The following is an 18031-nucleotide window of genomic DNA, read 5'->3' on the forward strand; positions in this document are numbered from 1 at the left end:
ATTTTTTTCTGTTGGATCCCGCTGATTGGCCAAAATCAATGAGCATTTTGTGCTAAGCTCAAACAAACACAGAGAATGAAATAAGCCTTACTTTAAAGTAGCTTACATTCTAATGGGAGAGACGACCACATATATAAGTACATACAGATTAAAGACCAAAACAATAGTGAATTCAGATACACCCAAGTTATTATGGAGGGGGTAGGGGTAGGTTTGGAGTTAGGAGAGACTTGGTTTTGAATCTATCCTTGGTACTCTATGACCAAAGGCACCTCATTTAGACTCCCTGAGCCTCAGTTTTCCCACCTGTAAAATGCAAATAATAATGTAAAGTGAAATAATGCAGTAGAGGAAAAGATACCTATTATTTTAAGGCATTATGCCAATTGCTGAGGATGCAAAGATGAAAAGAAAAAAGAGTCTTCTTGAGTATTTCAGCGAAAGAGCCAGGATTTGAACCTAAGTCTTCTGAATCTAAAGCAACCATGCTGCCTCCCATGTAAACAGGTAAATATTTATATAATCTTTTGAGCAAGAGATCATTTGAGCTATTGGAATTCTACTAACCAAGAAAAAGCTTCTCCTAGGAGATGACACATGAACTTGAGTCTGGAAGTGAGCTAAGAATTCTAAAGGCAGCTAGGTGGTACAGTGGATAGAGCACCAGGCCTGGAGTCAAGAAGACTCATGTATGTTCCTGAGTTCAAATCTGGCCTCAGAAACTTAGTAGCTGTGTGACCCTGGACAAGTTGCTTAGCCCTATTTGCCTCAGTTCCTCATCTATAAAATGAGCTGGAGAAGGAGAATGGCAAACTACTTCTGTATCTTTGCCAAGAAAACCCCAAATGGGGTCACGAAGACTTGGATCCAAATGAAAAATGACTCAACAATAACAACAGGAATTCTAAGAATCGAAATAAAGAGGGAGTACATTCCAGGCATGGTGGGAACGACCTGTACCAAAGCTCAGAGGCAGAAGATGGACTGAGTTCTGGGAACAGAGGCTGGCTTGTTTGTACTATAAGTACATGGAAGGGCATGATGGGAGATTAACCTGGAATGCTAGGTTGGAGCCAGACTGAGAAAGGATCTTAGTTGCCTAGCTGAAGAGTTTGTATTTTCTCCTGGAGGTTTTAAAGATGGTTGAGGCTAAGAAAATGATGAGTGTACAGGATCGTCTGAGGCTGATTCTGATCCTTGCACACCACGTCTACCCAGGCTCACATAGGGGCAGTGTCTGTTGGTGCATTCCTCCCCAGTCCACAGAACCACAGATGATTAGGGCTGGTCAGAGAAGGGCTTCCCATCCGTCATCTAATCCAACGCCCTTATTTCAAAAGCAAGGAAACGGAAGCCCAGAGAGCTCCACTTCTTAAGTAAGACAGCCAGGGTCACCCTTGGGTGAATTGATTCCAAATCCAGTGGTCTTTCCACTAACTATACTATGCTCATTGAATTAAATCTCAGTACATGCCAGGTGGAGTTCTTGCCATATTCAGTGTATTGAACAATTGATGTTGCCCACCCTTTGAGATCTCCTATGTGGAAGGCCCTGGGCTTGGTGTGGAAGACACAAAGACAAACATAGGAAGACAAACATATGACATAGTCCGCTGCCACCAAGGAGGTTATATGCTGGTGAGTGGGGAATCCTACCTATACATAGGTAAATAAATACAAAGTAATACAAGGTCATTTCAAGAGGAAGCAAGTACTAAAGAAGAAAGGGGAGAAGGGTAGAGGATCGGGAAAAGCCTTATAGAGGGCATAGTACCTGAGCTTTGCTTTGAAGGAAGGCAGGGATTCTATGGGGCAGAAATGAGGGATGGGTGCTTTCTGGATGTTGGGGTCGCTTGTGCAAAGGCTGGAGATTTAAGCCTGAGCTAGAGGAAAAGCTAGCAGGCCAGTTGGACTGAAACAGAACATATGTAAAGGGCAGTAATGTGAAATAAGCCTGAAAAGGTAGGTGGCAGCCAGATTATAAGGGGCTTTAAAAAGCTGGGCTGAGGATTGTGTATTTTATCCTAGAAACAATAGGGCACCAGTGAGGATTTTTGAGCGGGGAAGGGAGAGGATAACATTGTCAGATTTGTATTTTGAGAATTATCATTTTGGTAGAAATATTAATTTGACAGTTATGTCAGCTTGGAGAGGCAAGATCCTGGGCACAAGAAGAGCCTTTGTGACGGTCTGGAATGTTGAAAGCAGTGGAAAGTTGCCCATCATTTACTTGAGGCAGCATTCTGTGCTATTCTTTTAAGTGCAGGAGGGAACAGGAATATGGTGAAAGAAGAAATGGGCCACTAAGTTGTTGATGGGAAGAATATTAGCCACCAGTGAAATCTAGAGGTGTCCTACTGACTTGTTGAGAGTGTGGTTTTATTTTTTCATCATCAATCAGAAACCAAGAGCTAAGGCTGGTGGGAAACATTCTAGAGGAATACAAGGAAGATAGGTAACCTGGGTCCTGGTTAAGAAAGCATCAGGGGCTGCTAGGTAACGCAGGGGATAGAGCAGCAGCCCTGGAGTCCAGAGGACCTGAGTTCAAATCCAGCCTCAGATACTTACTAGCTGTGTGACCCTGGGCAAGTCACTTAACCCTGATTGCCTCTTAAAAAAAACTCAACAGCATAGCATCAATGTGTTGTGGAAAGAGCAAGGGATTTGGAGTCATGTGACCTGGGTTCAAATCCTACCTCTGATACTTACTACCTACATGACCTTGAGCAAGTCACAAAAGTCTGGACCATGGTTACCTCATTTATAAAAATGAAGGGGTTTGCTTAGTTCTTCTCTATGGTCCTATCCAGCTCTAAATCATAACTGGAGTGCATGAAATTGTATATCTATATATCTAAACATATAGACACATGCATAGATAGATATATATGCATCTGTACATGTATACTTCCATGTACATATGATCCTGTAATGGGAACAAAGGGAATAATGTGGTTCACATGTGTGACCTTGGATAAGTTACTTAATTTCTCCAGGCCTCAGTTTCCCCACCTGCCAAAATGGGATGATTGGCTTAGAGGACTTCTAAATCCTATTATCCTGTGGCTGGCACCTTAAGTCACAGATATATTCACTTCTCATAGGAAATTATAAATCTCCTAACATCTCTGGGCTTCAGTTTCTTTGTCTTCAAAAAGGAAAAAAGTAAGACTAGAAGATCACTAAGGTTCATTCTAGTCTCCAATCCTCCAATCCTATGGTTGACACTGGAAAATACAGGAGTATGAGTCTGGGGAAAGATCTCGAGCAAACTAACATAAGTTGAGATCTCTGGGTTTTGAGGCACATTTGGTTTTGCCCTAGGCCAGGGTTCTTAGCTTCTTCGGGGGTCATGGACCCCTTTGGCAGTCTTATGAAGTCTATCAACCCTTTCTCGGAATAATGTTTTTAATTGCATAAAAAAATACACAGGAAGTCAATTCTATTGAAATAATTATCTTTCTACCCATATATCTATCTTTGTATATCTATATGTACATAGATACATACATGTACATACGCATATGTATCTAGCTATATATATATATATATGTGTGTCTATATGTTAAGATATATAGATATATTATACAAGTTCATGCATTCCAGTTAAGAACCTCAGCCCTAAACAGATGAAATTGTTACCAACCCCATACAAATGGTGAACTTATTCCTCTTGTAAATCAATGCCTCCGAGACTCAATATGCTTTAGCCACAAGAAGGAGAGAGGGTGCTGGGGAAAAGGAGTGGATGCTAGAATCATAAGCATCTTCATGGTGGGGGATGGGCAGCTAGAGACAAGGGCTGGAAATATAGATCTGTGAGTCATCTGCATAGAGATGATGATTCAAGCCATGGGAGCTGATAAGGGTCCCCAAGTGACAGAACAGAGAGAGAATAGAGAAACAAGCCCAAGACAGAAACATTGGGGTACACTCATAGTTAGAGAGCAGAATATGGATCATGAGCCAACAAAAGAGACCGAGAAAAAGCAGGCAGGTAGGAGGAGACAGCATCTAGGAGGAGAGGATGGTCAATGGTGTCGAGTGCTGCATAAAGGGCAACGAAGGATGAGGTCTGAGAAAATCATTCTATTTGGAAACTAAGAGATCATTGGTAACTACTAGAGAGAGAGTAGTTTTAATTGAGTGATGAGGTCAGAAGCCAGGTTGCAGAGGTTTTAAAAGAGAGTAAGAGGCGATTAAGTGGAGGTTTTTTCAAGGAGTTTGGCTGAGAAAGGTTAGGCATTTTATAAATGTTTGTTATTATTGTTATAATAATTATCGTCATCATCATCATTATAAGATAATGGCTTTTGGAGGCAAGACATAGTGTTCGGATGGAGAAGGCTGGGTATCATGTACCCTGGGTTCTTTTACTAGTAAGATTAAGGAAATCATATTTCACTCAGATTAAGCATTTCTTCCTACCTGAGGCTGGCCAGCCAAGTGCTGACCGAGCTAGCACTGGGACCTCAGTGTTCTGTCTCTCTGTCTTAGGCACCTCTCATAGGTCATGTAGCCTCCCCTGACACACAGAATTCAGACACTCTTTGTTAAGGTGTCTAACAAGCTCCCTTCCATCACCCATGCTGCTGACTCAGCAGATAATAAGTTTCCTTTCCCCCCTTTCATGCACAGTGGGTGCCAGGAGGCACCTGGCCAGTTTTCTAAAAATCCTCCAACTTCACTGGCTCCAAATCCTGGGTAACTGTGAAGAGGGTTAAATTGGCTTCATTTTAGGAAAACAAGAAAGTGACTTCTTTCAGAGACCTTGGAGACTTCAGCCTGCTGGCCCTGAGCTCTCTAAGAAGGGGACTAATCAGAAACAGGCAGTTGAATTTCCCTTAAGATATACTAGCAGGTTAAAAACAAAGGAGAGGGAGTGTAAGGAATTAAACATACCTGGGGTTTGGCTTGATTCCTCTGGAAAGCTCAGAAGAGGCTGGTGCTGTGCAGAGAGCTCTATTTGGAAGGTGGGATGCTAGAATTCTCTCCTTTACGTTATTCCCTTCCTCTTTGGGTGACCTTCAGCAAATTATTTTCTCTTTTGGCACCTCAGATTTTCCAGGTGAGATATAAAATGAGGCATCTTAATAATTGGGGGACCCGAACCTACTTGACTCAGAGAACTCCAAGGATTAATGAAATGTGAATCAAGTGGAGAGGAGCAGAGTAAGGTTAATTAAGTGAGCATCTCCTCCCATTGGTGAATGCCTCCTGGAAATTCCGTATTGAGAAAGTGCCAAGGCCAGGCATGCTCACTCCTTTCCTCCATCACAGACTCTTTGAACTTTGGGTACCTTCTTACACACACACACACACACACACACACACACACGCACACTCCTGCTTCTCAGCTCCTTTGGTTGAGTTGTCTTACCCCATCAGACTATAGGCCCCTTGAGGGCAGGGACTTTCTTTTGCATGTATTTATATATTCCCAACACTTAGCACAGTGTCTAGAGCATAGTAAGTACTCAATAAATACTTGTTGTTGTCTATTAAATACCTACTATGTGCCAGGCAGTGTTACTGATGGAAAGGGGACTGAACTGGGAATGGAAAAATTTGTTGCTCCTACCGTACCTATTGTGTGGCTCTTTACCTATCTTATAGAGGTGGCTAAATGGCAAAACAGACAGAGCGCTGAGCCTGGGGTCAGGAAGACCTGAGTACAAATTCAGCCTCAGACACTTATTGGCTGAGTGACTTTGGGCAAGTCACTTTACTCCCTGTTTGCTTCAGTTTTCCTTGTAAAGTGGGACTAATAACGGCATTTATTGCCCAAGGTTATTCTCACAGTGCCTGGCAGATAGCAGACACTTAGTAAATGCTTCTTTTCTTCCTTTCTTCCTATAAAGTAAGAACACCATCATTGCTAACCACTAAGCTATGATTTCAGCTAAGATGGGGAGGCCAAAACCGTGCTTGGGTATCCTTAAACAAAAGAAATAGGTCAAAGAAATCCAGTGGATTGACCTAATCTAGCTATATTTATTCACACTCTCTAGCCTGAGATGCTAATGTCAAATGTGTGATTTAAATGTGGGAAGTGTCTTGTCAGGTTCTAAGTATCTAACCCCCACTCAAAATGGCTTCTATTCCCCTGGTACTTCTTCATCCTGGAAGGCCCAAGGCCAAAGTGGGGCCTTCTGTCCTGCTCTTTACCTTGGACGCCATGTGGACAGCTGACCTCAAATGGGAGAGTAAAAGCCAGACTCTCTTTTCCTTGCCCTATTCATTAGTGGCCAGACTTTCGGGTCCAGTCATGGGATGCTCAGCAGGCTCCCATGAGACACCAACCTGGTAGGGTGGGCCTACCTGGGCAACTCTTATTCTGATAAATATTTTTTTCTTTTAAATAATATCTTGTATTTTCCTCAGTCACATGTCAAAACAGTTTTTAAAAGGAATTTTGAGTTCCAAATCCTATCCCTTCCTCCCCCACCACTCCAACAATAAACAATCCGATATAGGTTATACGTGTGCAATTATGTAAAACGTATTTGTATTAGCCATTTTGTACAAGAAGACTTGAACAGGAGGGAAGAAATAAAAAAGGAGAAGAAGGGGGAAGGTAGGAAAGATGGAGGGAGGAAGAAAGGAAGGAATAGCGTGCTTCAGTCTGTATTCATATAATATCAGCTCTTTCCCTGGAAATGGATAGCATGCTTCATCCTGAGTCCTTTGGGATTGTCTTGGATCTCTGAATTGCTGAGAATGGCTAAGTCATTCACAGTTATTCAATGTACAATGTTGCTGTTACTGTACACAATGTTCTCCTGGTTCTGCTCACTTCACTTTGTATCAGTTCATGTAAGTCTTTTTGGATAAATATTTTTGCAAGTTGTTCAGAGAAGGGTTGAAGTTCATTTGAGAATGTGTGGAGAGAGATGTTGCTTCCCATTTCCATTTTCTTTGTTATTCTCTTCTCCCTCAGGTATAATGGCCCCAATCTGGTCTTGAAGTATGACCGAGCTCAGCAGCGCCTGGTGAACATTGCAGTGGATGAAAGAAGCTCCCCCTACTATGCGCTCCGGGACCGGCAGGGGAACGCCATTGGGGTCACTGCCTGTGACATTGATGGGGATGGCCAGGAGGAAATCTACTTCCTTAACACCAACAATGCCTTCTCAGGTAGGGAGTCTGGCAAGTTCCCTTCTTTCCTCTTCTACCTCCAATACTTGCTTTTAACTCTCCTATAGATGTCTTCTCACAGAGGGCTTCCTGGCATCTCCCCAGAGAGCCCCTAGATTTCTCCATTAAGGAACTCGTGGGGGTGAGGAAGGCCTATAGAGACCTTACTTCTTAGAGCAAGGTCTAGACGTAGTCTCCTAATGCTTATTACTGACAGCAAGGTGTTACCTGGACCCAGTATAGGAGAGGCAGAGGAGAAGGTGAAAGCTATCTCTAGCCCAAAGATCGCCAAGTCAGATCAGGGTCCCCAGAGTATCTCATAAAGAAACCTATTTTACAAGGTACTATGATTCAGAGGGGCAGATATAGGTCTTCTCCTCAAGGCTTCTTCAGAGACTCTTAACTGCCAACCCTGCCCATGCCGAAATGAGGACAGCACATTCTGAGTACATGCTATAGAATCCACTGGTTACGTGTGTTGATCTGAACCAGGGTAGAAACTTGCCAAAGGCCCTCCTGAGCACAGCCAGCCAAAAGAGGATTGGACTTTCTAGTATGCCTCTTTAGACTCTTTCAGGATCTGTGGGGACCTGATTGAGACCTCTAACCTGTCCAGATAGAAGGCTAGCCTTGGGGCCAAGATGACCTGGGTTCAAGTCCTTCTGATGCATACCGGCTGTCTGACCCTGGCCAAGTCACTTCCTCTCAATGCCCAGGGCAACTCTTTAAAATTATAATTTTCTAAGAAGTTGTCAAGCCACATGGTTGGAAGGAATTTTCCACACACAGAAAAAATAACAGGTCTAGAGCAAAAACAGAAAAACCCACAAAATCTATCTTAGACCTACCTCAGTCTCCATGGTGGAGGTTTAGCAGGAGAAAAGAAGAGCAGTGGTAGTAATACATTAATGAGGCAATAATGTGTTGTGCCCAACCCTGCTTTGTTGTTATGATTCATTTATTTTAGTTGTATCCAACTGTTCGTGACTCCATTTGGGGTTTTCTTGGCAAAGATACTGGAGGGGTTTGCCATTTCCTTCTCTAGCTCATTTTACAGATGAGGAAACTGAGGCAAATAGTGTCAAGTGATTTGCCCAGGGTCACACAGCTAGTAAGTATCTGGGGCTGGATTTGAACTTAGGTCTTCCTGACTCCAGGACTGGCACTCTATCCACTGCACCACCTAGCTGCCCCACCAAAAGCTAATACAATTCAATAAATATTTTGCTCTTTGGAATCAAAAGACCTCAGTTCCTAGAATCATAGCTTTAGATCCAAAAGGGAATTTAGAAGTCATCTAATTGAAAGGTGTCAAACTCACGGCTGCACGCACCTCCCAACACTCTGGAGTACACGATTGAAATGGAATCAGAAATGACTTCATGTGGATAATTGATATCCTATTGCTTGTCTTCTCAATGAAGGGGGGAGAGGGAGAATTGTGAACTCTAAATGTAAAAAAGAAGAAGAATATTCTAAATAAATAAAGGTCTAAAATGTGATTGGGAAATGTTAACAAAATAAACATGCAATAAAACATAGATAATGTTAACTTGTGGTTTTCTAAGGCAATATGCAGCTTGCAGGGATCTGTTTCATTTCAGTTTGATACTCCTGATCTAATCCACTTTCCCCTTATTTTAAAGATGAAGAAATAGGCAGAGGTTGAAGGACTAGCCCAAGGTCACATAGGTGGTAAATGCCTTAATATATTAATTATAATAGCAGATTTTAGGGCAGCTAGGTGACACAGTGGATAGAGTGCCAAGCCTAGAGTCAGGGAATACTCCTCTTCCTGGCCTCAGATGCTTAGTAGCTGTGTGATCCTGGGCAAGTCACTTCACCCTGTTTGCCTCAGTTTCCTCATCTGTAAAATGAGCTGGAGAAGGAAATGACAAACTACTCCAGTGTCTCTGCCAAGAAAACCCCAAATGGGGTCACAAAGAGTTGAACACAGCTGAAAAATGACTCAATAACTAAAGTAGGTTTTAATATATTAATATAAGTTTATTAATAATATATGCAGATGAGGACATTGAGATTGAGAAGGCAGGATTTCAGCCCAGATCTCCTGAGTCTAAATCCTTAGCACCGTGCTGACGCCTCTCTGACATACACAAACCGTGGGCTGTTTGGGGAGTCCCTCACCATCCCCAGCCCCCCCCCCCCCACTTCTTCATTTGTAAAAATGAGGACAATACCTGCCCCTGCTTACTTCCCAGGGCTGTTGTAGGTCAAGTTGCCTTGAGAACTGTGAGGTTTCTATGCAAATGTGAAATTTCAAGGTGTGGGGCTTTACAGTTTCCAAAGCTGTTTTTCACATCTGAGCTTATTTGTTCCTTGCCATAACTCTCTGAGCTGAATCTAGGATTCTGAAGCCTCAGTGAAATAATTGATTGAATGAGTGAGAGGAAAATGGGGTTGGGGAAGAGGAGAAAAAGGCAGGGAGGGGCATCAGCGCCTAGGAAATAGACAAACAGAGCGATGTGGCTTGTGCCTCCTTCAGCCCCAAGCAGCCATCTACTACTCACCAACAGGACCTCTTTTAGTAAGAAAGGCAGGCCTGGGGCCTCCTTTATTGCTAAGGGAACATGCCACCTGAGCTTTGGGAAGCTGGAAAAAGTAGGCCTTTGATGGTCCCAGGCTCACTGAGACCTAGAGATCCAGCCTCAGGTGGCTCCCTGCTCCCTGTGAATAGGACCTGGGGAGGCTAGGATGTGAGATGGGGCTCAAGGCCAGGGCCAGGGCTAGGAGGAGGCAAGAGGAAGGTGCTGTTGCCTGGCCAACCGCCAGCCTCGAGAAGCCAGGAAACAATGAGCCCCAGCACCCGAGTGGTATTTTATGGGTTTTCATCTCATCTTGCCACCAACTCAGGCCTGTGTGACTGTAATTATCCCTACACAAATATCAGGGCATGATTATCCAGCTGGATTTACTGCTCTCAGTAGAAGGGAAGATTGGATTGGGACAAAGTTAATTGATGAGCTGATCAACTCTTTAATTGGAGGCAAGGTCAGGGGGAGAGACCAAGATCCATCTAAAGTCCAGCTGCAGACTGGAGCTACAGGGCAGGTGTGACTGAAAAGGGCAGGAAGGGGGACAGGGGATGGAAAAGGGGAATGAAGGAGAGTCAGAATAGAAGCAAGAAGATTCTAGAAGGAGAAATATTCATAAGGTCCTAGATGTAAAGGGCTATAGAGACCATCAAGTCCAACTGCCCTGATTTTACAATTGAGGAAACTGAGGCTAAAAGTTTAAATGTCTTGTCCAAGGTTATACAGCTAGTAACTGTCTGAGACAGAATTCAAACTCAGATCTTCTTGACTTCAAGTCCAGTGATCTATCTACCATGCCACCTAGCAACCCAAAGGGAAGATCATAATGGCTCACAGCTCTATAAGGCTTTAATATGTTAATATAAACATATTAATAATATATACAGATGAGGACACTGAGATTGAGAGGTTAAGTGATTTGCCCAAGGTCACAAAGTGTCAGAATCGGACCTTGAACTCAGGTCTTCATACACCGAGAACAGTATTCCTTCTACAACAACAGGCTCCCCCTTATGTCAGAATGGTAGCCTACATCTGGGGAAGACAGGAACACCTCAGATATAAGCAGACAAAATGGATTTGTTGAGAAGAAATCATGGTCATCGTGGAGATGAGTGCCCTAACATTTGCCTGCTCTGGGGCTGAGGACCTGGCTTGGGGTGACCATCCTGGAGACGGAAGTTCTTCCCTGCCCTCCCCCCTCCCCAATGCCCAGCAGCCTCAGCTCTGGCTCCACACTTCTCGGTGACCTTCTGTGGGTTTGAGGGATGTCTGTGGTTTTGAGTTAATTTTTCAGTTGAGTGATTCAATTGATTCATTGACAGTAGGCGGAGATGGGGAGCAGAGACACTTGTGCTGTGTCAGCAATTCCCCTCTGTCCAGCTGGCTCTGTGCTTAGCTGTTCCATCCCTTGGCCACCATGGGGAGCCCAAGATGTCTCTGGGAGCTCCACCCCAGGACCAACACCGCTAGGACCATTTGTCTTTGAAGATCCTTTTGCTTATGTGGAAGATGTTCTGATGGGATACAATAGGGACCTGGAAAGGTCATCTTGGTTGCTTTCAGGATGTTATTGATGCCAATGGGTATGGGTTTGACTGGTTGATTCAGAAGACTGAGAGTGACCAATAACCACATAGTGGAGACAGTGCAGGACCTGGACTCAGAAAGATCTGCATTCTCATCCCTCTGATTATAGGACAATCTTAACCTCTTCGGGTCTTTGGATTAAGAAAAGCCAAAGAAAGAGTGAAGATGCTATATTACCAGGTTGCATGGAAGCAGAGTGGTATCAGGAAGCATTCTAATCCAGATACCACTTAATCCAAAGAATTACCTCCAGGACTGGGGATTCCAGGTGCCATGGCAGGTCACAGCTCTGGAGTCAGAAGGGGCTTTAGAGATTATTTCATTGATCAAGCTAACCTCATTTTACAGACCACAAAACAAGTCCAGAAAAAGGTTGAAAGATTTACCAAAAATCACACAGAGATAGTAATAGGGTTGAAATTTGAACTCAGGTCTTGAATGAATCCAAATTGAGCACTTTTCCCACTCTGTAGGGGTTGGATAGATTTTAGGACACAAGTAACGATTTGGCTTATGCCAAGGACCTTAACCTCTCAAGTAGTCCAAACCGATGAGCAGTCCTGTGTGAAGTGATAAAGGGAATCCCTCCATTCCCATGCCTACTCAATCCTCACACCTAATTCACCGCCATCCTGACCCCTAAGTATGCTAATTCCTAAGCTCCCACTCCTAAAATATATTTATTTTGTGACCTTCAAACCATATTTTTTGTGGACCTTCCCCCTCAAAAACATGTTCTTTTGCCTCTTGACCAAGACCCCAGATCTTCTGCTATCCCAGGTCCCAACCACATTTAGCAATTTCATATTCATAGGCAAGTCTTATTCGCTTGCCCTACCCCCACCCCGGCTAACAGACTTCAATTGCAAATGATCAGATGAGTAGCAAGTGGTGAGGAGGGGGATGGGCAGGACAGCACCAAGAGCAAGACAGTATGGAGACTCAGAGAGTTGGCTCACGGATGTGCCCTCATCATGAAACCAGATTTCTTAACAAGCCATGATTGTTGTCCAATCCCAAACCACCAAACTGTGTCTAATGTAGGATCTTTAAGGTATATTGAAGACCAGGCAACAGGAAGTCTATTTTGAAGGTTGAAGAAGGATAGAGAGAAATTTTATTAAAACATTAAAACATCCCTTCACCTGGACTGATTTGCACCATTTGATTTCCTTTTCCCTGTGACTTGTGACTAATTCTGCAGATTTTCATCAGCCAAGTCACCCAGAGCATTTCTGATTGAATGTCCCAATCACCTCCTAGGGCACGGACATTGTTTTTGCCTGGTGCCATATCATTGACTCTCCTCCTTAGCAATATATAGCTGACTCTGTCTACCTGCCAGCCTATCCCTCTCCATTCAGTAGTGCTAAATAAAGTATGGATTGGACCATATCCTGGGTTGGATCAGCCCCTGGGGGAAAGATAATTAAACTCAGTATAGTTAAACAAATATTTATGGGCACTTGCGAACAGGGCACGGTGGGAGGCAACATTCTGTAGTGGCTAGTACCAAACTTGGAGTCATGAAAGCCTGGGTTCAAATCCCATCTTGGACACTGAGGCAACTAATTTACTCTATGTCAGTCTCAGTTTCCTCCTCTGTAGAGTGGGAATGAAAATATTCTTAGTACCTAACTCACAGGATTACTGTATGTTTCAAATGAGCTAGTATATAGGAAGTGCTCTGCAGACCTTAAAACACTATATAAATGTCAGTTTAGTGGTAATAGTAACTGTGGGGAATACAAAGATGAATGAGGTGCTGTCTCAGCCCTAAATGGGCTAGCTGCTCCACTGAAAAGGCCCTTTAATGCCATATCTTTCCCAACCCCCACATTCACACCCTTTGAACTGCCCCCAGAGAGCTCCTACAGCTCCCCTTTGGAAGATGGGGACTAGGCAGAGAGAGGGCTGGAGTGAAGAAGCTCCTCCTACTCCTTAGGGGATAAGGTTTAAAAAGCCCAGCACCTGATGGTTCAATATATGCGTATTGATTGGCTAATGGCCACCCTCCTCCTTAGAACTCTCTCCTCCCTTGGGTTAGAGAATATCTTGGTTCTCCTCTCTGTCTCTGTCTCTTTCTCTCTCTCCTTCATCCCTCTCTCTCCCCCTTCCCCCTCTCTGTCTCTCTCCTTCATCTCTCTCTCTCTCCCCTTTCCTCCTTCCCCCCTCTCTGTCTTTCTATCTCTCTTCTCTTTCCCTCTGTCTCTGTCTCTGACTCTCTCATTGCTGCTTCTCTATCTACTATACGTGCCTCTCTTCTTCCCACCCCCCCCAAACACAAATACTCCCTATTCTTCAATCCTTTGCTCTCTGCTTGTATCTGTATGTCCTTTCTCTTGGAAATCTCATTAGCTCTCATAGCTTTAATTATCACCTTTATGCAAATATCTTCCAAATCTATATATCCTTCTCGGATTTTTCTCTTGAGCTCCAGAATTGTAGGCCTCCCAGATTTTTCTATTGGGTAGTCTTGCCATTATTTCACATCTCACAGGTCTAAAACAGAACTTAACATCTGGGAGGTGGTATGGTTCAGTATCTCTGAAATCAAAAGACCTGAGTTCAAATCCTGCTTCTGATACTCTCCAAGTGATATCAAGGCACTTGGGCTCCAGTTTCCTCGTCTATAAAATGAAAAGGCTATATGGCCTCCAGAGTCCCTCCTGGCTATAAATCTGTGATCTCCTATCCTGTATGTCTCCCCAAATGGGTTCACCCTCCTGATGCCCCTATTTCACACACCATTCTCCTAGTCATCCAAGCTGGGAAACACGGAGGCTTCCTTACTTTTTGCTTCTCCTGTGCTCTCCACATGTAGTCATCCCCAAGTCCTGTAGATTCTTCCTTAGATGTGTTTCTTGCATCTAACCCTTCCTCTCTATTCCTACTATGACCACCCTGATTCAAGCCCTTCTCACCTTCTCACTGGACTGGTCTCCAAGCCTCCCTTTTCTCCCAACTCCAGACCATTCTGCACATTATTGCCAAATCAACCTTCCTAAAACTCTGCTCTGAAATCACAGATTGATACAGCTAGCAGAGATGCCTCCTCTTGTTCTTACTGTTCAGTAATTTCAGTCATGTCTGACTCTCTGTGACCCCCAAGACAAGTTTTCTTGGCAAAGATGCTAGAGTAGTTTGCCATTTCCTGCTCCAGCTCATTTGACAGATAAGGAAACTGAAGCAAACAGGTTAAGTGACTTTACCAGGGTCATACAGCTACTAAGTGTCTGAGGTCAAATTTGAACTCAGGTCTCAAGCCCAACTCCTATCCACCGTGCCACCTCGATGCCCCAGAAGAGATCCTAAGGGGAGTGTATTCATAGGATCATAAATTTCGAGCTGGAAAAGGACTTTAGGAGCCATCTTTTCCAACCTCTTAATTTCAAAGATGGGGAAACTGAGACTCGGTAGTAAAATGACTTGCCCAGGGTAACACTACTAAGCAAGTGACTGAGGAAGGATCCAAACTTATGTCTCCCTGACTCCAGGTCAAGCACTGCATCTCCCATCCCCCGCTGTTTTTTCCAGTGCCTTCATTTACAGACATTCAAATGCCAAGTCCCGTGCTCTTAATGCTATATTTTACCATCAGATTAGTTGAGTGTCTTCCTTAAAAATCTTTAGTGACTTCCCATCACCTGTAGTCCAGACTTATTGACCTGGCATTCAAGGCCTTCCACAGTCTGACAGCAACTCCCTTCTCCAGGTTTCTTTCCCTCTGCTTCACAGTATGACTTCCCTTCCTTCTCCTCCCTCCCAACCAAATTTTGACTATTCACCATCCCCTAATTTTGCCTCAATACTCCTTCTCTTTATCCTGGAATTCCAAAAGACCTGGGTTCAAATTTGGCCTCAGACTCTTAACATTTGTTTGCCTCAGTCCCCTTAACAGAGTTGTTTGGAGGCAAGTCCTCAAAGTGCTATGTAAAAACAAGTTTTTGCTATCACCACTCATTTTTTATTAATCTCCCAGTTCTTCATAATGTATCATGACTTCCTGCTTTGTATTGCTTAGCTTTGCCTTTTTATCAGTCCGCCAACCAACAAACCTTTATTAAGCACCTACTATGTGCTAAGCATTGTAGTAGATGCTGGGTATATAAACACAAAGGTGAAAACAATCCCAGCCCTCCAATAGCTTAGTCTAGCCTGTGTAGACATCCATACATGTTCATAAATGCATTAGTACATACGTACATGCACGTAGATGTATAAGTACATATATGTATGTATGTATATATGTGTGTACACACACACACATATATGTATATAAAATGGATAGAAGATGATTTAGAGGGTAAGACACACTGGAGACATCAGGAAGGGTTTCCCAGCTAAACTGTAAACTTCCTGGGAATGGATAGCATGTCTCCAACTTCTTTGTATCTCCCATGGTGCCTAGCCCAGTGCCTGGAACACACTAGATGTTTGGGGATAACAACAACCACCACAATACAGTAACAATAATGCACTTAGGTAGTGTTTTAGAGTCCACAATGTCCTTTCTTCATAACTGCCCTGTGAGGGGGATGGTGTAAATATCACCCTTCTTGTACAGGTTAGAAAGCACAGTGGCTCCCTTGCCCATAGTCCACAGCTAGTAAGTATTAGAAAGAGGATTTAGCGTGTGTCTGATAGAAAGAACAATGGATTTGGAATCAGAGAACCTGGGTTCAGATGCTGCCCATGTGACTGAGAGCACCAAGAAGAATAGCTAACATTTGTACGAACTTTAAGGTTTTAGTTTCACACAGTTGTGAGCGAGTACAAGTCACAGGACTTCCCTGAGCCTCAGTTTCCACATCTGTAAAATAAGGGCCTTGTGTTAGTTGACCTCTAAGGCCACTTCCAGCTCTAAATCCTCTGCTCCTGTGATGCCAGGTCCAGCACTTACCTCTAAATCAAGCTGTCTCAGCAATAAATATTTGTTGATTGATCGCACGCCAAGGCTTCAGCTTGCATGAGGACTCATACCCAAAAAGGACTTCCCTTAACTGCCCTATTACCAGCAGTGGCCTGGGATCCTCTAGGGCTGGGTAGTCCGGGGCTGGGGGTCCGAGTCCCCCTCCCACCCCTCCGAGCTCTCCTCACTCACCTGTCCTCTCCCAGGCTCCTCCAGGAGAGTTGGGAAGGTCCTTGGGCTCCCAGCAGCCTTCCCTTTCCCTCAGCAGCCTGTCGTCTGGCCCCTAGCGAGGCACCCCAGGCCGTCTGCAGCAACAAGGAGCTGGCAGGAGGGATGACGTGCTGACACGGACCCGGGGCAAGCGCCCGGGTGTTTATTACCTGTACCATCGACCCACACGGCTCACTGTTTATCTGTCTTCCTGACACACCTAATTACCCAGGTTGCAGCTGCCAGAGCATTTGCTCTTCCTAAATCATGGAGTCCCATTACTCCTGTCGCCCAGGCCCCTCTGCTGCCGCCTGCGGAAGGGCTGCCATTGATTTTGCCGTTCCCATTTATGATCTACAAGGCTCTGCACCATTCTTGCACATTTTACCTTAATTAGTTTATTCTTCTGAGTGTCCCTGGTCAGCTCTTAAGCCAAAGAGGCTGAAGAGGGAGGAAGAGGCCATAGAAAAACAATGCCAACCACTCTTCCCTTTGGCCCCAGGGCCTGCCTGGACATTAGTACTGAAGGATGAAGGGCTTCAAGGGAAGCCAGTGGAGCCCTGGGGCAGCATCGTTCTTAGGGTGAGGAAAATCCAGGGCCCCTTCTTCTCTTTAGGCCCTAAGGTTCAGGCAGAGGCATAGCCAGTCATAGTACCACAAATTGCACCCAGGAAACGTGAGAGGAAATATGCGTTCAGTTGGGATTGAGGATGTGGAGCATGGTGGAGAAGTGATAGTTTACTGCAGCCAGCCATCTGTAGCTTTCTATTTTAACTAATTATTCTTGCTAACTAGATGCTAAATTCTATTGTTTCTATGCTCTTGGAAGAACTCTAAGTGCAGTCAGTGCCCTCTAAATTTGGTGCCCTGAGGAAAAGCTCTAGTCACTCTGCCCTAGTTATAGCTCTAGTATCCAGAATGTCCTTAAATGCTCTGCACAGACCAGAACCATTTAGCTTGGTCAATGAGTGCTACAACCTTTTCTCTTCTTCGATTCTAATTTCCATGGAGGATTGAGACTCCCTAGGGAAATTACTTTGGGGGCCTTTCTTGGCCTAAGGATCCTCTGATTTGAGAGCCAAGTACAGGGGACTATTGTGTCTGAAGGAAGGAGATATAAAAAGCATAAAAGGGTCAGCGTTGCAGGGGTGGGCAATGCCTCCTCAGAAAGTACCCTTCCAGGCTATGATAGTAATAATAGAGAGTGTCCCAAAAGTTTTAGTGCAGTTTCAAGCTCTCATGGTTCCAAAACTGCACTCGGACTTTTGAGACGCCCTGTATAGACACATGTAGCTTTTGAAGCTATAATATTTCACATGTTATTTCATTTGAACCTAGAAGCAACTCTATGAAATAGGTACTTTGTTGAGTTATTTTTCAGTCACGTCAGACTCTCCATGACTCCATTTTGGGGTTTTCTTGGTAAAGATACTGAAGGGGTTTGCCATTTCCTTTTTCAGCTCATTTTACAGATGAGGAAACTGAGGCAAATAGGATTAAATGAATTGCCCAAGGTAACACAGTTATTGTCAGAAGCCAGATTTGAACTCAGGAAGAAGAGTTTTCCTAACTCCAGACCCAGAGCTCTATCCACTGTGCCACTTAGCTGATCTAGGTTGATATTAGT

General features: G+C 44.1%; 1 protein-coding gene across 2 annotated transcripts in view; it reads left to right on the top strand.

Annotated features, from left to right (window-relative positions):
• CRTAC1 (cartilage acidic protein 1) overlaps positions 1-18031 on the top strand; it is a 181688-nt gene that overhangs the window by 103079 nt on the left and 60578 nt on the right. For both annotated transcript variants that reach the window (XM_036737084.1, XM_036737085.1), the window contains exon 3: positions 6941-7137. In XM_036737084.1, the coding sequence (XP_036592979.1) occupies positions 6941-7137 (197 nt within the window). The remainder of the gene's footprint in view (positions 1-6940; positions 7138-18031) is intronic.

This window comes from Trichosurus vulpecula, chromosome 8, assembly GCF_011100635.1.
Source record: "Trichosurus vulpecula isolate mTriVul1 chromosome 8, mTriVul1.pri, whole genome shotgun sequence".
NCBI lineage: Eukaryota > Metazoa > Chordata > Mammalia > Diprotodontia > Phalangeridae > Trichosurus > Trichosurus vulpecula.